The following is a 21,002-nucleotide window of genomic DNA, read 5'->3' on the forward strand; positions in this document are numbered from 1 at the left end:
CTTTTTTGAGATCTGGGGGACACATTAAATGTCCAACTTATGCAAGGTCGTTAACACATTAAAAAGCTATCAAGCAGAAATGTAGGTCCTCGACCAAGTCTGCTTTGAACTTAAGAATGCTTGGTACTCATGTTTTGACAATTTGTTTGAAATGTGCAAACATGAAGATTAGATCGCTAGATTCCTTTTAAACCTAACACAACAAAACACGTTTCATAATAAGAGACAGACAGACAGACAGACAGACAGACAGACAGACAGACAGAGACAGAGACAAAAAGACATAGATAAACCCAAGGGTCTGTGATTTTCAAGCAAAGACACAAAGCGGTCTTTCAACTGTAGTATAACTTGATAATGAAGTGAGCTGAAAGCGGACGATTTTATGAGTGTTGTGATTCCTGCTGTTAAAGTGCTTCAAACGATGATGGCGCCACACTAAGTCGCCAAGAGCCGCTTGCCATAAAACCACTGACTGCCACCTTTCAAGAAATGCTAACCTTTTCCCGGCCCTTCTTAACCAAAGACATTTCAGATACCAGACGTATTTTTCTAACCCAAATGCTTAATGTAGAATAAGTGCAAATAATTATTATACATTTATCGAATCGTAGGGTTTAAAACATGGAGAGTTTTTCGAGGGCTTCAAATGTTATTACAAATGAGCACAGAGACGCAGTGTCTCGTCATCGAGTGGCTGACATAACAGCTATCAATGACGTCATAACGAGAAAGGAAAGGTAAGGCGAGAGTTCGTTTGACAGATAGTTTTGAAACCTACTTACCGTTAAGTTTTCGGGGTGAATAAAGAAACAGGAAGGGAAGTTGTAATTACAGAGGTGTTCGTTTGTTTGAACTGATCGAAAAGGGCGGCTGCTTCATTCTCAAGAGTGGACGTGGGCGGAAGAAAATATGCGAAAAAGGAGGGAGAGAGGAGAGAGAGAGAGAGAGAGAGGGGGGGGGGCAGGAGCGAGTGAGAGAGGGACAGAGAGTGAGAGAGAGGGACAGAGAGTGAGAGAGAGGGACAGAGAGAGAGAGAGAGGGACAGAGAGTGAGAGAGAGGGACAGAGAGTGAGAGAAAGAGAGATTGGTTGGTTAATTTTGTGATCGTCTTTTGAGCTGATATTGCCATTCTAGGCCGATGCAAGTTTGTTTCCTTTCTCGTGTCGCATGGTAAGCTCCATGCTTAACACTATCAATAATCAGGTCTGTCACAATTAAAAGAAGGTTCTTAAACTTAAACTTTCACATTTGTTTCTTCAAATGTTGTTAAAAATCTTGATCTCCCTTTAAACGTTAAACATCTTGATGTCCCTTTAAACGTTAAACATCTTGATGTCCCTTTAAACGTTAAACATCTTGATCTCCCTTTAAACGTTAAACATCTTGATGTCCCTTTAAACGTTAAACATCTTGATGTCCCTTTAAACGTTAAACATCTTGATGTCCCTTTAAACGTTAAACATCTTGATCTCCCTTTAAACGTTAAACATCTTGATGTCCCTTTAAACGTTAAACATCTTGATCTCCCTTTAAACGTTAAACATCTTGATCTCCCTTTAAACGTTAAACATCTTGATCTCCCTTTAAACGTTAAACATCTTGATCTCCCTTTAAACGTTAAACATCTTGATCTCCCTTTAAACGTTAAACATCTTGTCCATGAGAACATCCCAGAATAAAAGTGTAGTGTTTGTCACGAATCTCTTGACCGTCCACACTATAAACAGAGAAAGAGAATGAAAGGGAGAGGGGGGGTGGGGGTATAGGGGTGGGGGGAGAGAGTTTGTTCAATAAATATAGGTTACACACTCCGAGTTCTGATTATCTTGCATATTTTCCCGAGGGTCGATTTTCTTGTAATACCGAGCCCTCGGGAAAATATGCAAGATATTCAGGACGAGGTGTGTAAGTTATTTATCCCATTACTCCGACGTTTTCATTAAAAACACTTACTTTTTCCACTAAAACCTGCCCGTGCCTGTTTTCAGCTTGCCAAAAGCCTCCGCAGTCGGAAATTCATGTCAATGAATTCATGCGCAAAGCTAGTTCCCATTAAAGCATAATGGACGGCGTCATTCGACTTGTATGTGGACATTCAGTCATTCATATTGCTTATAAAAAGGTCTGCTATCTGCTTTTACATTTTGAAAGTCATTTTAAAATATCCCTGTGTATATTTGACATCGGCTTTCGTTATACTCAATTCGACATACCGGGTTTATATTTTTACCAGAATTGCGCACGATAATGGCAGCGCAACAAATTCAGTTCGGGCCGTGCTGGTTTGATCGTTGACCCAAGTCAGTTCGCATGCAGTGTTACTGTTTGTCAGTCGGGGATAGAAATGTTGGCTGTCATCGCGTCCGCCCCGTGATCGGGAGGTCGTGGGTTCGAAACCCGGCTGGGTCATACCTAAGACTTTATAAACAAGAGGCGAAGCCATCAAGGCTCACGTAAGTAATCGACAAACAGTAACACAAACTCAATCACTCCGTCACACACACACACACACACACACACACACAGAAAGAGCATAGGTGAAACTGTGCAAGAAAGCGAGACACTAGATCTAGATCTGTCTGTCTGCATGTAGCCTACTTACAAGGACACGACTGCCAACTAGTCTCGGCGCGCTCAAAATAATAATGACCGAGACTTTCAGTACTTCCTTCGCGTGACGTCTAACCCTCTTACGTCATAATGTGACGTCAATGGAATGTGACGTCTTCAAATGTTAGAGTTTCTACCACAGACATACACACGCACAGACGCACGCACGCACGCACGCACAGACAGACAAAGTTACGATCGCATAGGCTACACTTACGTGAGCCAAAAAACGCTGGCGCTGGACCCGAGTACTCTTCAGACTGGCTCGCTCCGCCAGTTACTCGTACACGTTCCCGTTTACGTGCTGAAAAGTTGCACCCTTAGATCTGTTTAATGATCTGTTTGATGATCTGTTTAAGGCGTAAGGGTCACCCAGAATTTGGAAAAAAATCGTTTTTCAGATATACTAAATTATGATGTTGCCAAAAGCTAGAAAAATATCTCTATTTTCATGTGCAGTTTACATTGTCTCTAGCATACATAGTTTTCTTGCAATAAGTGCTCAAAGTAGGTTGGTGGGAATTAAAAATCACTGGCCGAAATATCTAAAATAACAACAATCCTATTTGCGCTGAGCTGCTGGAAAATAATAAGCCTAACCTGTCTCTCTGGTTTACAACAACCGTACAACGACTGCTCCCTACAGTTGACGGCAAGATGGCGGCTTTCGTGCATTGAAAGTGAATTTCGCAGCGAATTATCGAGCCTACTGTGAAAAAAGTCAACTTTTTGAGAAAATCATCATGTTTTATGTGGTGAAAGTTCGCGCGAAATCACAGAGCAGCTACACTGTCTGCATGATCAACTTTTTTAAATATTCACCTATTCCATTGAAACTTTGCACAACAAATGTTCACTGGACTGGCTATAGTTTGTTCTAAAATGAAGCTGATAATCAGAAAAATAGAATTTTTTTGATTGTGTGATTTATCATAATAATATATAGAATTATAGTATTCTTTGCTAATGCTACTAAAAGCAAAATGTCCAACAAAACAGAAAGCTTTTAGAACATACTGTAGGTAATGATGCTTTAAATATGAGTGCCAATTTATTTTTCAATTGGACACATACTTTTTCCCCAAGAGTGCATTTAAAAATGCTAAAATTAGCATTTTTGCAGGTTTATTTTGCCCATTTTTTTACGAACTAAATAATTTTTTCAGTTGTTCTACTTAATTTAGGCATTCAAACTTGATGTTTTCTGAAAATATAATGATTTTTGAAGAAAACTACCAAATATCAAGCCAATTCATTGATTACAAGTGACTGAATAAAAAAATAACAGTTTTGGTCCGACAATCTGGGTGACCCTTACGCCTTAATGATGTGTTTGATGATCTGTTTAATGATCTGTTTAATGATCTGTTTAATGATCTGTTTAATGACTTCCTGTTCTCGTGTCGTGCAGATCGAGAAGAAGGGGATCATTCAGCCTCGAGGCAAGGTCAAGTGTAAGAACATCAAGGACGACTGCCCTAAGCCTCAGTGTGACACCCCCGTGCTTCTACCTGACAGGTGCTGCAAGATATGCCCCGATTCGCCAGGTGAGTCTTTGCTGTTTGTGTATAGTGTAAAGGTAAAGGTAAAGGTAAAGGTAAAGATAAAGGTGAAGATAAAGGTAAAGATAAAGGTAATCCTATCATTTGTTTTAATCACAAGGGAGCGAAATGTTAGAGATTTCAAGTTGTCTAGGGTCAGCTTTATGATCGCGGTGCCCACCTCCTCTCCCTCTCTGCCTTTGCCTTCCCCTGCCCTGAGTAGGGTCATGTACCCATTTCTAGCTGGGTGGACTGGAGAGCGCCCTGAATAGGGTCATGTACCCATTTCTAGCTGGGTGGACTGGAGAGCGCCCTGAATAGGGTCATGTACCCATTTCTAGCTGGGTGGACTGGAGAGCGCCCTGAATAGGGTCATGTACCCATTTCTAGCTGGGTGGACTTGAGAGCGCCCTGAATAGGGTCATGTACCCATTTCTAGCTGGGTGGACTGGAGAGCGCCCTGAATAGGGTCATGTACCCATTTCTAGCTGGCTGGACTGGAGAGCGCCCTGAATAGGGTCATGTACCCATTTCCAGCTGGGTGGACTGGAGAGCGCCCTGAATAGGGTCATGTACCCATTTCTAGCTGGCTGGACTGGAGAGCGCCCTGAGTAGGGTCATGTACTCATTTCTAGTTGGGTGGACTGGAGAGCGCCCTGAATAGGGTCATGTACCCATTTCTAGCTGGGTGGACTGGAGAGCGCCCTGAATAGGGTCATGTACCCATTTCTAGCTGGGTGGACTGGAGAGCGCCCTGAATAGGGTCATGTACCCATTTCTAGCTGGCTGGACTGGAGAGCGCCCTGAATAGGGTCATGTACATATTTCTAGCTGGGTGGACTGGAGAGCGCCCTGAATAGGGTCATGTACTCATTTCTAGCTGGCTGGACTGGAGAGCGCCCTGAATAGGGTCATGTACCCATTTCTAGCTGGCTGGACTGGAGAGCGCCCTGAATAGGGTCATGTACCCATTTCCAGCTGGCTGGACTGGAGAGCGCCCTGAATAGGGTCATGTACCCATTTCCAGCTGGCTGGACTGGAGAGCGCCCTGAGTAGGGTCAGCTACCCATTTCCAGCTGGCTGGACTGGAGAGCGCCCTGAGTAGGGTCAGCTACCCATTTCCAGCTGGCTGGACTGGAGAGCGCCCCGAGTAGGGTCAGCTACCCATTTCCAGCTGGCTGGACTGGAGAGCGCCCTGAGTAGGGTCAGCTACCCATTTCCAGCTGGCTGGACTGGAGAGCGCCCCGAGTAGGGTCAGCTACCCATTTCCAGCTGGCTGGACTGGAGAGCGCCCTGAGTAGGGTCAGCTACCCATTTCCAGCTGGCTGGACTGGAGAGCGCCCTGAGTAGGGTCAGCTACCCATTTCCAGCTGGCTGGACTGGAGAGCGCACGGAATATCGGGTATTATTTTGTATTCGCCCCGAGTGGTGGTCGAACCCCTTCCGCCAGCGTGAGAGGCATGCAATGTAACCACTAAGCCACTCCGGCTAGTCATAGTTGCGTATAGTGTACATCTGTTATTTGCCGTGTAGATCACTGTCCGACATCTCAGGGTGACAATCCCATGTTTCTATCTGAGGGATGCTGCAAGATAGGCCCCGAATCTCAGGGTGACAATCCCATGTTTCTATCTCAGGGATGCTGCAAGATAGGCCCCGAATCTCCCGGTGAGTCGTTGCTTTTTGTGAGCAGTGTTAAAATACACGACACTTGTACAGTTGACTGGGAGAAGTGTTAAAATACACGACACTTGTACAGTTGACTGGGAGCAGTGTTAAAATACACGACACTTGTACAGTTGACTGGGAGCAGTGTTAAAATACACGACACTTGTACAGTTGACTGGGAGAAGTGTTAAAATACACGACACTTGTACAGTTGACTGTGAGCAGTGTTAAAATACACGACACTTGTACAGTTGACTGTGAGCAGTGTTAAAATACACAACACTTGTACAGTTGACTGTGAGCAGTGTTAAAATACACGACACTTGTACAGTTGACTGGGAGCAGTGTTAAGATACACGACACTTGTACAGTTGACTGTGAGCAGTGTTAAAATACACGACACTTGTACAGTTGACTGTGAGCAGTGTTAAAATACACGACACTTGTACAGTTGACTGTGAGCAGTGTTAAAATACACGACACTTGTACAGTTGACTGGGAGAAGCTTTGGCTGTCCCTGCTGTCGCGGCGGGAATGGAACTATTGACTCAAATATTGAGAGGACACAGCAGGACGATGCGGGGGGCCCGGGTAGCTTAGGTGGAAGAGCACTGGACTTGACACTTGTGACCCTAGGGTCGCTAGTTCGAATCCGGGCCGGGACGGACACTTGTGACCCCAGGGTCGCTGGATGGAATCCGGGCCGGGACGGACACTTGTGACCCCAGGGTCGCTGGTTGGAACCCGGGCCGGGACGGACACGGGTCAACTGTATGTGCAGACCCGGAGACGGCATCCATATCCCACCCCCGTGTCACCACAGTGGCACGTAAAAGACCTCGGTCATTCTGCCATAAGTGCAGATGGCTGATACCACCAAAACACGCATACACTTGGGTATCTCATCTAAAGTCGGAGTAAAACCCGGGAACATGCCCCGAATGGCTTTGCCGTGAGGGCGTAATTTTTTAATTTCTCGCAGGACGATGCACTACCCACTGGGCCACGGCCAACCACCCCGCACTGTGAGAACAGAATGTCGTATACGTTTTAAAAGGTTGGTTGTCCTGACCCTCAGTGCATAGTGTCAGCAATGTTGCCAGATTCTTTGCGTGTCACGCGCCCTTTGACTTGTCGTGTGTTGATCGAACATCACAGAGGGCGACAGGGTGACTGGTGACACAACACAAGCAGAGAGAGGATGACGAACAGAAGAATGAGGGCTACACTCTAAACTGGACGGATTCACTTTTGAATACTCTTTCTGTGATCAGTTTTGAACACCCTTTCTGTAATCAGTTCTGAACACCCTTTCTGTAATCAGTTCTGAACACCCTTTCTGTAATCAGTTTTGAACACCCTTTCTGTGATCAGTTTTGAACACCCTTTCTGTAATCAGTTTTGAACACCCTTTCTGTAATCAGTTCTGAACACCCTTTCTGTAATCAGTTCTGAACACCCTTTCTGTAATCAGTTTTGAACACCCTTTCTGTGATCAGTTTTGAACACCCTTTCTGTAATCAGTTTTGAACACCCTTTCTGTAAAAACTTTTAAGCACGGTGTCATCTTGTAGAAGCAAAAGGTAGCAGATGATAAAAACAATTGTCATCATTTTCACGAGTTTTCATTCACAAGCACCTGGGAAATAAATCTCATGTTCCCCGGGGAATAAATCCCCGGTTACCATAGTTGCAGGAAGCCCTATTACATGGATAATCAACAGCAAACCCAATAGAAAGGCTCGAGGATGCTTCGGCTCTTTTCATTGGCGTTTCCCCAGACCTAAACAGACGACAAGACACTGCTTTGCAAAGTTCCAAAAACCAACTGGCAAAAGTAAACCAAAAAACAAAACTACTTCAATAAATTCGTCACAAACAAATGAAACCTACCGATATGTTATGTCTTCTTACAAAGTCACGGAGTGCGTGTATCTGTGTTTCGATACACAGACGTTCGGAGAAACACGAACGTTAAGTTCAAGAAACGACACCTGACACACACATTTTGACCCGTGCACAAGACGTTGTATCGATAAACGAAGCACAAGTAAGAAACAATAATAAAAGCAAAGAAAATAGCAACACGTTATGCAAACATCTAACAAAGCCGAGCAAGCAGAATGACAGGTCTAATGAAAAACAAAGAGGTACCGAGTCGGAAACAAGATCGCGATTCTTTCCTTCGCTGCACGACGCAAATCTTCTGTGACCTTTGACCAAACGTAGCTTCCACATTCGATCACCGTGCTCAGCTTAATATTTACAACAGAAAGCCGAGGGGGTGGAATACCGAGATGAACCTACAGAAATGTGCATCCTCAAACTTGACATATTCATCCCAACTCATTTAATGAACTCAAAAACACAGAAAGTTGCTTTCACACGCCATCTTTGATTGCCAGTGGTTATCAAACCGGGACCCGTGTGGTTATCCGCACGGTACCCGTGTTTCAAAGCATGGCTCCCTGGGTTGATTGTGCACTTGTTTTCTCACTACCAAAATCGTATGGCTGCCTAAATGGCGGGGTAAAAACGGTCATACACGTAAAATTCCACTCGTGCAAATAACACGAGTGTACGTGGGAGTTTCAGCCCACGAACGCAGAAGAAGAAGAAGAAGACTACCAAAATGATGACAAAAACGATGTTTGATGGTTTGTTGACAGACCAGCTTTTTTGTCGGTCCGAGGGGGGGCATATCGACTTTTGTTTCATATTTATTGACCGCGGCCTTCGGCCTTGGTCAATAAATATGAAACAAAAGACGATATGCTCCCCCTCGGACAGACAAAAAAGCTGGTCTGTCAACAACCCATCAAACATCTTATAGTGTTCATGCTTTTTGCCAGTAGAGTTACTATGTCCTATGTCAAATATGTTCAAAACGGTTTCCAGAAAGGGTGTTCAAGAATGGACCACTTCCAGTAAGAGCGTAACGGTAGGAGTAGAGAAAGGTGTAGGGGGCTGCAGCCCTAGAAAGGGTGGTGGTGGTGGTGGTGGTGGTGCTTGTCCTTCGGGTCCGAAGAAGATGATTGCGTTCTGCAGCTTATCTGTGCGGAGGTGGCTCTGCGAGGAAAAGAACAGAAATAGGAAGTGGGGGGAGGGAGGGAGGGAGGGGGGGGAAAGAACAAGAGGGATTTGGGGGAGAGGGGAAAGAAAGGAACGGGAGGAAGGGAAGGAGGAGGATGAGGGGGAACTGTCATTATTTTTTCCTTTCTGTTTGTTCTTCCCATTGCCTGTTGACCCGTTCCTTATTCCCCCTTTTGTCTTTCTGTCCGTCCGTTCTTCTGTCCGGTTTTCTCTGTTTTTATTCTTGTCTGTCTGTCTGTCTGTCTGTCTGTCTGTCTGTCTGTCTGTCTGTCTGTCTGTCTGTCTGTCTATCTGTCCCATCTTCCCTCACCTTTATGCTTCTCCTTTTTCCTTCTCTTTCGTCACCCCCTTCCCCTTTTCTTTCTTTCTTCTACCTCTCTTCTCTCTTGTCTTGCATTCTTCTTTCTTTCTTCTACATCTCTTCTCTCTTGTCTTGCATTCTTCTTTCTTTCTTCTACCTCTCTTCTCTCTTGTCTTGCATTCTTCTTTCTTTCTTCTACCTCTCTACTCTCTTGTCTTGCATTCTTCTTTAATTCTTCTTTCTTTCTTTTATCTTCCTCTCTTCTTTTCTTGCAAAATTCTTTCGACTATCGGCTCGTGTACGTAGTGCCCCCTGCTGGCGCAAGGAATGTCGAGCAGCCAAGTTACCTCCCTTACCTGAGGTAAGCAGACGACACTTAGCATGGAGAATGAGGTTGCGGCGGCAGCTTGTGTTGGGCGGGTAGACAGCCCTCGCTCTATCGCTCGTAATCAAAGCCTCGCCACTCATCCGATGAGCTATCGAGTTACCCGCCTGTCATTCAAACGTAGCGACGGTTGACGCGATGGGAGTTGGAGGTGTCAAAATATTCGGCACCACCCAGACCCTATGATTATTATCAATTTTTGTTCTACATGTATTTAAACAATTTTTTTTTAAGGGGAAGAGATTTCCCCCCCCCCCCCCCCCTGTAATTGCTTAAAGTGTGAAATGTTTTTGGTGCAGTTGACTTCCTGTTGTGATTCCTTGTCCGTTTATCCTTGTCCGTTTATCCTCCTCTATCTGACTGACTGACTGGCTAGCTGTCTGTCTGTCAGCTGTCTGTCTCTACGTTTGTCTTAGGTGTTTTCTGTCCTTGTCTCTGTGTTTTTGTGTCTCTCTCCCTAAACAATATCTATCACACGTTCAGACAGCCACACAGACAGACAGCTAGACTCTCTCTCTCTCTCTCTCTCTCTCTCTCTGAGCTAGCTTATGATATTGTCCAGAAAGGAAAACATGGTATTCAACTTATTCCGTCCAGACTTTTTGGAAATACTCATTCTGATGTTTGCAAATGATATTATTCTTATTTCAGATTCTGTATGTGGGCTCCAGAATCAGTTAAACATTCTGTGGGATTCGTCTAGACGTCTTGGACTTGATGTTAATTTAGACAAATCTAATATTGTTGTTTTTCGGAACGGTGGTCACTTGGCCTTGCGAGAAAGATGGGTGGACATCCTATGAGCGTTTTGAACATGTATAAGTATTTAGGAGTATGGTTGTCTACACGCCTGTCCTCTCACACTCTTAATGATTTTGCTACAAAAGGGAATAAGGGAGTCATTGGTATTTTAAAATGTTTATGGCAACTGGGTGACAGATCTCCAGCAATTTTTTCAAGCTTTTCGACGCACAGATTCAACCGATGCTGTCATGGTGCCGAAGTTTGGGGGGTTGAAGCAGACCATACACCTATAGAGAGAGTTCATTTATTCGCACTTAAACGTTTTTTGAATACGAGTATGAGAACACCAAATGCTATGGTCTATGGATAAACGGGAAGGTACCCCTTGTTTATAAACAGCTTTGTTAAATGCATTCGTTTTTGGCTACGTATATTGAGGATGCCACATCATCGCCTTCCGAGCAAGGCGTATAAAATGCTGAAATATCTCCATGAACAAAATAAGAAAACATGGGCCTCCTCGATCTGTTACACTCTGAACATGTACGGTTTTGATGATGAAGTATGGGAAAACCAAGGTGTTGGCGATGAGAGGACGTTCTTAACAGTATTTAAAGAAATGCTTATTTCATCCTAGCCTATAAGCAAACCTGGCTTGAAAATGTACAAGGAAGTGAACGTTTCTCTCTGTACAGAACCTTCAAATCAACCCTAACATTATCCAACTATTTAAGTGATTTGAAACATATTAAAGCTAGAAATCTTCTGATTAGACTTAGATTGGGAGTATCTCCTCTGAAAGTGCATCGATTTCGCTTTAATTTGAATGCAACCTCCGCTGATTTATCTTGTCCATTTTGTTGTGGCAGTGTTGAAGATTAAGTCCACTTTGTAATATTATATTCCACGAAAATACACTAGAATCCCATCATTGTTTAAATTAACCATGCTGTTTTCAAACACTAGTAAGCCACGTTTTTCTACATTTTTATGAAGGCGCTTTCCGTTCGTAATCCGTAATCCGTAAACGAAACAGGGCGATACTCCCTTACAAAGCATACACGCGCTCGTAAACATACACTCACAGACACACACCATTCATATGACCACACGCAAACACAAACACCCATGTACGCGCAAGTGTGTGAAAAGCACACCGGAATTATTGGAATAGGATTATATATGAGTAGGATGTTCTTGTTTTTGTTTACTATGTGCATTTGTAAGCTGGTGTTTGAGATGTGCTCATCTCCATGAAAAGGGCCCAAGGCCTACTCATTAAAAAATTCAGACTTCAGACTTCTCTCTCTCTGTCTCTGTCTCTCTCTCTGTCTCTCTCTCTCTCTCTCTGTCTCTCTCTTTCTCTCTCTTTCTCTCTCTCTCTTTCTCTCTGTCTCTCTCTGTCTCTCTCTTTCTCTCTCTCTCTGTCTCTCTCTCTTTCTCTCTTTCTCTCTCTCTCTCTCTCTCTCTCTCTCTCTCTCTCTCTCTCTCTCTCTCTCTCTCTCTCTCTCTCTCTCTCTCTCTCTCTCTCTCTCTCTCTCTGAAGGTAATATTTCTGTGGGTCTGTTTGTCTCCAACCCGTCGTATATCTACCTGTGTGTGTGTCTGTGTGAAGATAGGGGGTGGCGGAGACACATACGTCGCGTTGATCATGTGCAATATATTGCTAGTTTAGCTTTATTTCTTCCTCACAGTCAACCGGTTGCATTATGCCTGCAATCGACCCAACAACCAAGCAAGCAACCCATCAACCAGTGGACACAAACCATCAACCAGTGGACACAATTCCCAGTGTTTGCAAACCATCAACCAGTGGACACAATTCCCAGTGTTTGCAAACCATCAACCAGTGGACACAATTCCCAGTGTTTGCAAACCCTTCATTGTACCCTGTCCCTACCAAGTGTGTGAACGTCCAACACATCCACGACAAACATTATAATTTAGTGCTTAAACTCTGAAGGTTTTATTCCGGTATGTCCCTCTGGAAAAGATGTTTCACTTTTTAAAGGTCAAGATTTATGACAAAACTTGAGGACACTAATGTGTAAACGGACGTGAGCTTGTCAGAACCTTTTACCTTGTATTGTGATAGACCTACACGAAATTAGTTTGGAGCATGGAGACTGTAACGTGAGAAAGGAAACAAATCTTCCATCGTCCCGGATAGCCATATAGGCTGTAGACACGATACAACAAACAATACCCAAGCATCATTTGACTCTCAGTCTGACACTCGCAATGTTTCGAGTTTACCCATTGCAACTGCCATCTTGTTAAAGCCCCACTCCGCCTCGAGATAAGACCTTCACTTGGTCACATACCCAAACTGAACACATAGCCGGAGTGCTACACGAGATAAGACCTTCACTTGGTCACATACCCACACTGAACACACAGCCTGAGTGCTACACGAGATAAGACCTTCACTTGGTCACATACCCAAACTGAACACACAGCCTGAGTGCTACACGAGATAAGACCTTCACTTGGTCACATACCCACACTGAACACACAGCCTGAGTGCTACACGAGATAAGACCTTCACTTGGTCACATACCCAAACTGAACACATAGCCTGAGTGCTACACGAGATAAGACCTTCACTTGGTCACATACCCACACTGAACACACAGCCTGAGTGCTACACGAGATAAGACCTTCACTTGGTCACATACCCAAACTGAACACACAGCCTGGGTGCTACACGAGATAAGACCTTCACTTGGTCACATACCCACACTGAACACACAGCCTGAGTGCTACACGAGATAAGACCTTCACTTGGTCACATACCCACACTGAACACACAGCCTGAGTGCTACACGAGATAAGACCTTCACTTGGTCACATACCCAAACGGAACACACAGCCTGAGTGCTACACGAGATAAGACCTTCACTTGGTCACATACCCACACTGAACACACAGCCTGAGTGCTACACGAGATAAGACCTTCACTTGGTCACATACCCACACTGAACACACAGCCTGAGTGCTACACGAGATAAGACCTTCACTTGGTCACATACCCAAACTGAACACATAGCCTGAGTGCTACACGAGATAAGACCTTCACTTGGTCACATACCCACACTGAACACACAGCCTGAGTGCTACACGAGATAAGACATTCACTTGGTCACATACCCACACTGAACACACAGCCTGAGTGCTACACGAGATAAGACCTTCACTTGGTCACATACCCAAACTGAACACATAGCCTGAGTGCTACACGAGATAAGACCTTCACTTGGTCACATACCCAAACTGAACACACAGCCTGAGTGCTACACGAGATAAGACCTTCACTTGGTCACATACCCACACTGAACACACAGCCTGAGTGCTACACGAGATAAGACCTTCACTTGGTCACATACCCAAACTGAACACATAGCCTGAGTGCTACACGAGATAAGACCTTCACTTGGTCACATACCCACACTGAACACATAGCCTGAGTGCTACACGAGATAAGACCTTCACTTGGTCACATACCCAAACTGAACACACAGCCGGAGTGCTACACGAGATAAGACCTTCACTTGGTCACATACCCACACTGAACACACAGCCTGAGTGCTACACGAGATAAGACCTTCACTTGGTCACATACCCAAACTGAACACACAGCCTAAGTGCTACACGAGATAAGACCTTCACTTGGTCACATACCCAAACTGAACACACAGCCGGAGTGCTACACGAGATAAGACCTTCACTTGGTCACATACCCAAACTGAACACACAGCCTAAGTGCTACACGAGATAAGACCTTCACTTGGTCACATACCCAAACTGAACACACAGCCTGAGTGCTACACGAGATAAGACCTTCACTTGGTCACATACCCAAACTGAACACACAGCCTAAGTGCTACACGAGATAAGACCTTCACTTGGTCACATACCCAAACTGAACACATAGCCTGAGTGCTACACGAGATAAGACCTTCACTTGGTCACATACCCACACTGAACACATAGCCTGAGTGCTACACGAGATAAGACCTTCACTTGGTCACATACCCACACTGAACACACAGCCTGAGTGCTACACGAGATAAGACCTTCACTTGGTCACATACCCACACTGAACACATAGCCGGAGTGCTACACGAGATAAGACCTTCACTTGGTCACATACCCAAACTGAACACATAGCCTGAGTGCTACACGAGATAAGACCTTCACTTGGTCACATACCCACACTGAACACACAGCCTGAGTGCTACACGAGATAAGACCTTCACTTGGTCACATACCCAAACTGAACACACAGCCTGAGTGCTACACGAGATAAGACCTTCACTTGGTCACATACCCACACTGAACACATAGCCGGAGTGCTACACGAGATAAGACCTTCACTTGGTCACATACCCACACTGAACACACAGCCTGAGTGCTACACGAGATAAGACCTTCACTTGGTCACATACCCACACTGAACACACAGCCTGAGTGCCCTCGGTGCACATTGGTCTTGTTAAAAGAAATAATGTTGTTAAAGGCACAAACATACCATAGCAAGCAGTCAAGGTGTTGCGCCTTTAAGTGTAACCTCAGTCTGATACTCGCTGCTTCGCTAGTTTTCCCATTGCAACTGCCATCTTTTTAGATAACGACCACCAACTATACCCCGAAATGTCACAGCGCAGACAGTGCAGCGTAAGTGATGATTACGCCATATCACGTGCACTCATTACTGCGTAATACTGTACTTCCCAAACTACGGAGGCACACCGAGACTGGGAGCTGTCTCGTCCCGGCAACTCCCACCTCCACGATAATCGTTTGTGTCGGAGGATCAAGCGCTGTGGACAGCCAGTCTTTATCGCGTCAGCTTCTGTTCGCATGGCTGTGGCGATAACCGTTTTCTAACCGTCTCTTTCTTTGATAACTGTCATTTGTAAGCCTCTCGTTAAAAGCGAGACGGGAAGGGTCTGTGGTGCCGAGACCACCCGCGTGTGTTTCCGCTGGCGTTTTCGTTACGCCGGCTTGGGACTGTAGATCAAGCGACACGTATTGAAAACGCATCAGTCAAGTTTGGCTTGATGAGTTGGGCTGGAGTTCTGAATGAACGTATGATTATTTAACCTTCTTGTTTTATTTTGATTATTTATTCTTGATCCAGGAAAGTGAAGTCTATTCTGGTGTAGGGTTTATTTCAAGGCGTAGTCATCCCTGTGTATATACACAGTCTTCATCTTGTCAGATCTAGCCAGACTGTGCGCTGGGTGAGGCCTCCAACCACTTGGACACACACCAAACATCAACATGCTGCATCACTGCTTCCCTTACATAGTTTTATTTCGTTTTTTTTCTCACGAAATAATTTCTGTAAGAAAAAAAAACCACAGCCGACTAGTTTTTCTTTGCGGAAGATGGAATACACCTAACCACAAGGACCCGGACCACAAGCGGAAGCAGCTACTTGTCATTGAAACCCCAAAGCACAGTGGAATGTTTGTATGACTTTCAACCAACTCTGATTTCGCGTTTGACATTTTCTATGGCTCCTTGACTGGAAATCCGGTCATTTGTACAGCTTGTCTGGGGCGCGTCAGCCAAAGCAAATCTGGTCAAAAACGAAAGTTACAAAGGAAAACAGAGGGGAGGAGAGGTGTGGGCGTCGGGAGATTGTGCTTGAGGGATGAGAGAGAGAGAGAGAGAGAGAGGGGGGGGGGCAGAGAGAGTGAGAGGGAGAGACATATGGAGAGACAGAGAGGGAGACAGACAGAGACAGGCAGGGACAGATAAGAGGTGGGGGGGGGGGGGGAGAGAGAGAGTGAAGGAGAGAGAGAGAGGGAGCGAGAGAGCAAGAGAGAGAGCGAGAGAGAGCGAGCGAGAGCGAGAGAGAGAGAGAGAAAGAGATAGACTAGAGAGAGAGAGAGAGAGCGAGAGAGAGGGGAGGGGGACAGAGAGAGTGAGTGAGAGAGAGAGAGAGAGAGAGAGAGGGAGAGAGAGAGAGGGAGAGAGAGAGAGAGAGAGAGAGAGAGGGAGAGAGAGAGAGAGTGAGTGAGAGAGAGAGAGAGAGAGACACACACACATACACACACACACACACACACACACACACACACACACACACACACACACACACACACACACACACACACAGATAGAGAGATATTGAAAATCATATTAAACTGGACAAGCGGTAACACAATTGTTGGCGTTCCAAATAACCGAACCCCACATCGTGCCTCGATCACTGTGTCACGGCTTGTTGCTTCCCCTTGAGCTGCATGGGAGAGTTTATAGGGCAGTGATTTGCCTTCAAACATAACTCGCACACTCCTAATAGGCACTTAACCCTTTTTAATCGTTTCCCCCTCATCTCATCACAGCGGTGCTCACTATTCAACAGTCCACCGTTGTACAAACCAGACTTTGTTAATCGCTCTTTAAACATCTTCGCTTCACGTACACAAAATTTAGCCAGTTAAATAAAAAAAAATAAAAAATAGAAATCTTTGCCCGTATAATAGACACGGCGAGGGGTGGTTGTATTGGGTATGCGAGCATCGTGGGCTTGATAGACACACTTCGTGGTTACTTAAAGGCACATTTCTTCTCGTCTGTACGTGGCGATCACAATCTTAGGTTCGGCCAGCTTCGAAACTAATTTGACAAACATGTCCATCTAGGCTTGCTTGCTGGGAGATTCGAACCCGACCTACCGGCTTTGCGGTCAGACGATCTTGCAACTGAGCTAACGGGGCTCACTAACATGCGCGATTCAATCGTGCGATTTACCCTGTCACACGGGCGACTGAGTCGTGGAAAATAGCTACAAGTCTGCGACTCAGTCTCATGCGATTCCCTCGTAGCTTTGAGCTTTAGAACTTGTTTTATTCATGCGACTCAGTCGTCAGTCAATCGCAGGGGCAGAGCCAATCAGAACGCGTCGTTGTGGCCTTCACGCCGTGACGTAAAAAATGGCGGACAGTGGCGGACAGCGTCTCTTCGTCAATTCAAAACTTATTGGAAGAACAGTTTCTTACTCAGATATAAAGGAGACGTTTTAGGCGTGTACAGCGGTCGGGAAACATTAATTGCAACTGTCTGGGAACTTTATTTCTCGCAAAGGCGTAATGCTGAAAGGTATTTTTCAGAAAGGTAGAGCGATGTTCGAACATTAGCGTCTGCTCTCGCAAAGCGCGTTTGCCGTGTTCACTGTGACACGTCACTTCCGCCCCGCTCGCGTGGAGTTATCGTTCGTCAATCATTGGTCAATCGTTCGTCTATCGTTCATCGTGTGACGGGTCAATGGCCTACGATGTGATGTGCGATCGGCTCAAGATTGAATCGCGCGATTGAATCTCAACGATTGAATCGCGTATGTGACTGAAGCTTAAAATGTAAGCGTGGGGAAAGGCGACCCCCTACTTGGACTCACCAACAACGTGAATGCTTTCTGTGCAGTATGCAATTTGTCAAATGACATCATTTTCTAAAAGTTTCTAGTGTCACTCTGCTAAAACGAAACAAACTAAAACACAAAAAAGTCAACACGGCAAAGAAATCAGTCAGAATGCTGATTGTTGGTGTATGTCACGTGCAGGGAGGGCCTTCTGTCACGTGCAGAGAGGGCCTTCTGTCACGTGCAGGGAGGGCCTTCTGTCACGTGCAGGGAGGGCCTTCTGTCACGTGCAGAGAGGGCCTTCTGTCACGTGCAGGGAGGGCCTTCTGTCACGTGCAGAGAGGGCCTTCTGTCACGTGCAGGGAGGGCCTTCTGTCACGTGCAGGGAGGTCCTTCTGTCACGTGCAGGGAGGGCCTTCTGTCACGTGCAGGGAGGTCCTTCTGTCACGTGCAGGGAGGTCCTTCTGTCACGTGCAGGGAGGGCCTTCTGTCACGTGCAGGGAGGTCCTTCTGTCACGTGCAGGGAGGTCCTTCTGTCACGTGCAGGGAGGGCCTTCTGTCACGTGCAGGGAGGGCCTTCTGTCACGTGCAGGGAGGGCCTTCTGTCACGTGCAGGGAGGGCCTTCTGTCACGTGCAGGGAGGTCCTTCTGTCACGTGCAGGGAGGGCCTTCTGTCACGTGCAGGGAGGGCCTTCTGTCAAGTGCAGGGAGGGCCTTCTGTCACGTGCAGGGAGGGCCTTCTGTCACGTGCAGGGAGGGCCTTCTGTCACGTGCAGGGAGGGCCTTCTGTCACGTGCAGGGAGGGCCTTCTGTCAAGTGCAGGGAGGGCCTTCTGTCAAGTGCAGGGAGGGCCTTCTGTCAAGTGCAGGGAGTGCCTTCTGTCAAGTGCAGGGAGTGCCTTCTGTCACGTGCAGGGAGGGCCTTCTGTCAAGTGCAGGGAGTGCCTTCTGTCAAGTGCAGGGAGTGCCTTCTGTCAAGTGCAGGGAGTGCCTTCTGTCACGTGCAGGGAGGGCCTTCTGTCACGTGCAGGGAGGGCCTTCTGTCACGTGCAGGGAGGGCCTTCTGTCACGTGCAGGGAGTGCCTTCTGTCACGTGCAGGGAGGGCCTTCTGTCACGTGCAGGGAGGGCCTTCTGTCAAGTGCAGGGAGGGCCTTCTGTCACGTGGAAGCCGGGACACGTGTGTGATGGTAAACCGAATCTTTGGCTGGATAAATTATGAGCCTGATGCCAATTGGGCCAAGTCTACTGCACGACGCTTTGGCACTGACTTTTCAGTGATCAGATTTGGCCAAGTCTACTGCACGACGCTTTGGCACTGACTTCTCGGTCATCAGATTTGGCCAAGTCTACTGCACGACGCTTTGGCACTGACTTCTCGGTCATCAGATTTGGCCAAGTCTACTGCACGACGCTTTGGCACAGACTTCTCGGTCATCAGATTTGGCCAAGTCTACTGCACGACGCTTTGGCACTGACTTCTCGGTCATCAGATTTGGCCAAGTCTACTGCACGACGCTTTGGCACTGACTTCTCGGTGATCAGATTGGGCCAAGTCTACTGCACGACGCTTTGGCACTGACTTCTCGGTGATCAGATTTGGCCAAGTCTACTGCACGACGCTTTGGCACTGACTTCTCGGTGATCAGATTTGGCCAAGTCTACTGCACGACGCTTTGGCACTGACTTCTCGGTGATCAGATTTGGCCAAGTCTACTGCACGACGCTTTGGCACTGACTTCTCGGTGATCAGATTTGGCCAAGTCAACTTAAAGTCAGTCCTTAACTGGGAGAAGCTGGCCGCACGTGGCAATTAGCACTGGGTTTTCGGTAAAAAAAAACTTCGCGAAGTCTTAGCGAAGTTGACGTCGAACTCAATTAAGTAGGACGTTAAGCCTGAGATTGATTATGTGAAGAAAACTTTGCGAAGCTCGATGCACCAAGTTCGGCACTCAATTTTTTTTTATAAAAACTTCGGACTAAATTTAGAAAGGCAGGACTGTGCCTTTAGCCGCTGTACGCATCACAGCAATATTATACACTGTTTAGCGGGTTGTTTAGCTGTTGTGTATACACCGCGGCTACCCCGCGGTTATCAACCACGCCCCAAACCCGCTCCGTTGACTCCGAGTCTTTGACACGCAACGGGGGGTGGCGCCTGGGCCCGCGACCATGGTGACTTGATGGTCCTCGGCGTGTCTCCCATTGTGGCCCGGCCTGGGCCCGCGACCATGGTGACTTGATGGTCCTCGGCGTGTCTCCCATTGTGGCCCGGCCTTTCTGCCCGGCGACAACGACTCAAAGACCGCTGTGATAAGAGCGAGGTTCGAAACCCTTGTATCATTTGTAGATCATCTTTCTCGCAATCGGCCCGGGCCACCCACAGTATCTTGATTATGCGAACTGTCGTCACAGTTTATTGTGGGTTTTGGTGGGGTTGGTGAGGCGTTGTGTTGGAAGGAGGGGGGAGGGGGTTGTGTGTGTGTGTGTGTGTGTGTGTGTGTGTGTGTGTGTGTGTGTTACAGAGATATAGACTAGTCGTTATCTCTGTGGTGTGTATGTGTGTGTGTGTGTGTGTGTGTGTGTGTGTGTGTGTGTGTGTGTGTGAAGGGTCTCTCTGGTCTCACAATATATGCCTCTATTCACACATGCTCTACCCCCCCTCTCTTTCTCCACTTCTCCCTCTCTCCCCCTCTCTCTCTCCCCCCCTCTCTCTCTCTCTCTCTCTCTCTCTCTCTCTCTCAACTTCCTTTCTGTCTGTCTGTCTGTCTCTTTCTCTCTCAATGTTTATACCCTCTCTATGCTCTTTCTCATTATCCTTTTCTCCCTCTCTGTCTGTCCGGCCCTGTCTCGCTGTCTGTTTCTCTCTCATTTTCTCTCCCGAGCTCTGCGGGCAGTCTTGTCTTTCCATATTTATGCCCTTCATATTTCACGGAACCGATGCATTATTTCTACGATAATAATTGCAGAATGTCCTGTCTTTACGTCGTAATTAAGGTATACAAAATATAAAGTTCATTCAATTTGGAAGAAAAAGCTTGTTTTGAGTTAAGATTGAAAGCAGGAAAAGTATTCATCCGCTTAAACCCCCAAAAGCGATGAAAGGTTTCAGACTGATACGGAAAAAAAGCAGAAACGTATCCGAAATGTTGATTTCCAAGATTGTTCAGTTCTTCGTCTTGACTCATGCATTCGAAGGGCGTACTTTCGCAGCGATAATTATCAGTTCAATTAACTCACGAGTAATAAAAACTTATTCTCGTGGCGTTTGAACCCTTGAGTCTG

General features: G+C 46.3%; 1 protein-coding gene across 1 annotated transcript in view; it reads left to right on the forward strand.

Moving 5' to 3' along the window:
- LOC138977892 (chordin-like) overlaps positions 1-21,002 on the forward strand; it is a 114,923-nt gene that overhangs the window by 41,389 nt on the left and 52,532 nt on the right. Inside the window, exons 3-4 of the mRNA XM_070350500.1 lie at positions 4,025-4,160; positions 5,688-5,822. Of these exons, the coding sequence (XP_070206601.1) occupies positions 4,025-4,160; positions 5,688-5,822 (271 nt within the window). The remainder of the gene's footprint in view (positions 1-4,024; positions 4,161-5,687; positions 5,823-21,002) is intronic.

The sequence above is a fragment of the Littorina saxatilis genome, linkage group LG10 (genome assembly GCF_037325665.1).
Source record: "Littorina saxatilis isolate snail1 linkage group LG10, US_GU_Lsax_2.0, whole genome shotgun sequence".
In the NCBI taxonomy this organism is placed as follows: domain Eukaryota; kingdom Metazoa; phylum Mollusca; class Gastropoda; order Littorinimorpha; family Littorinidae; genus Littorina; species Littorina saxatilis.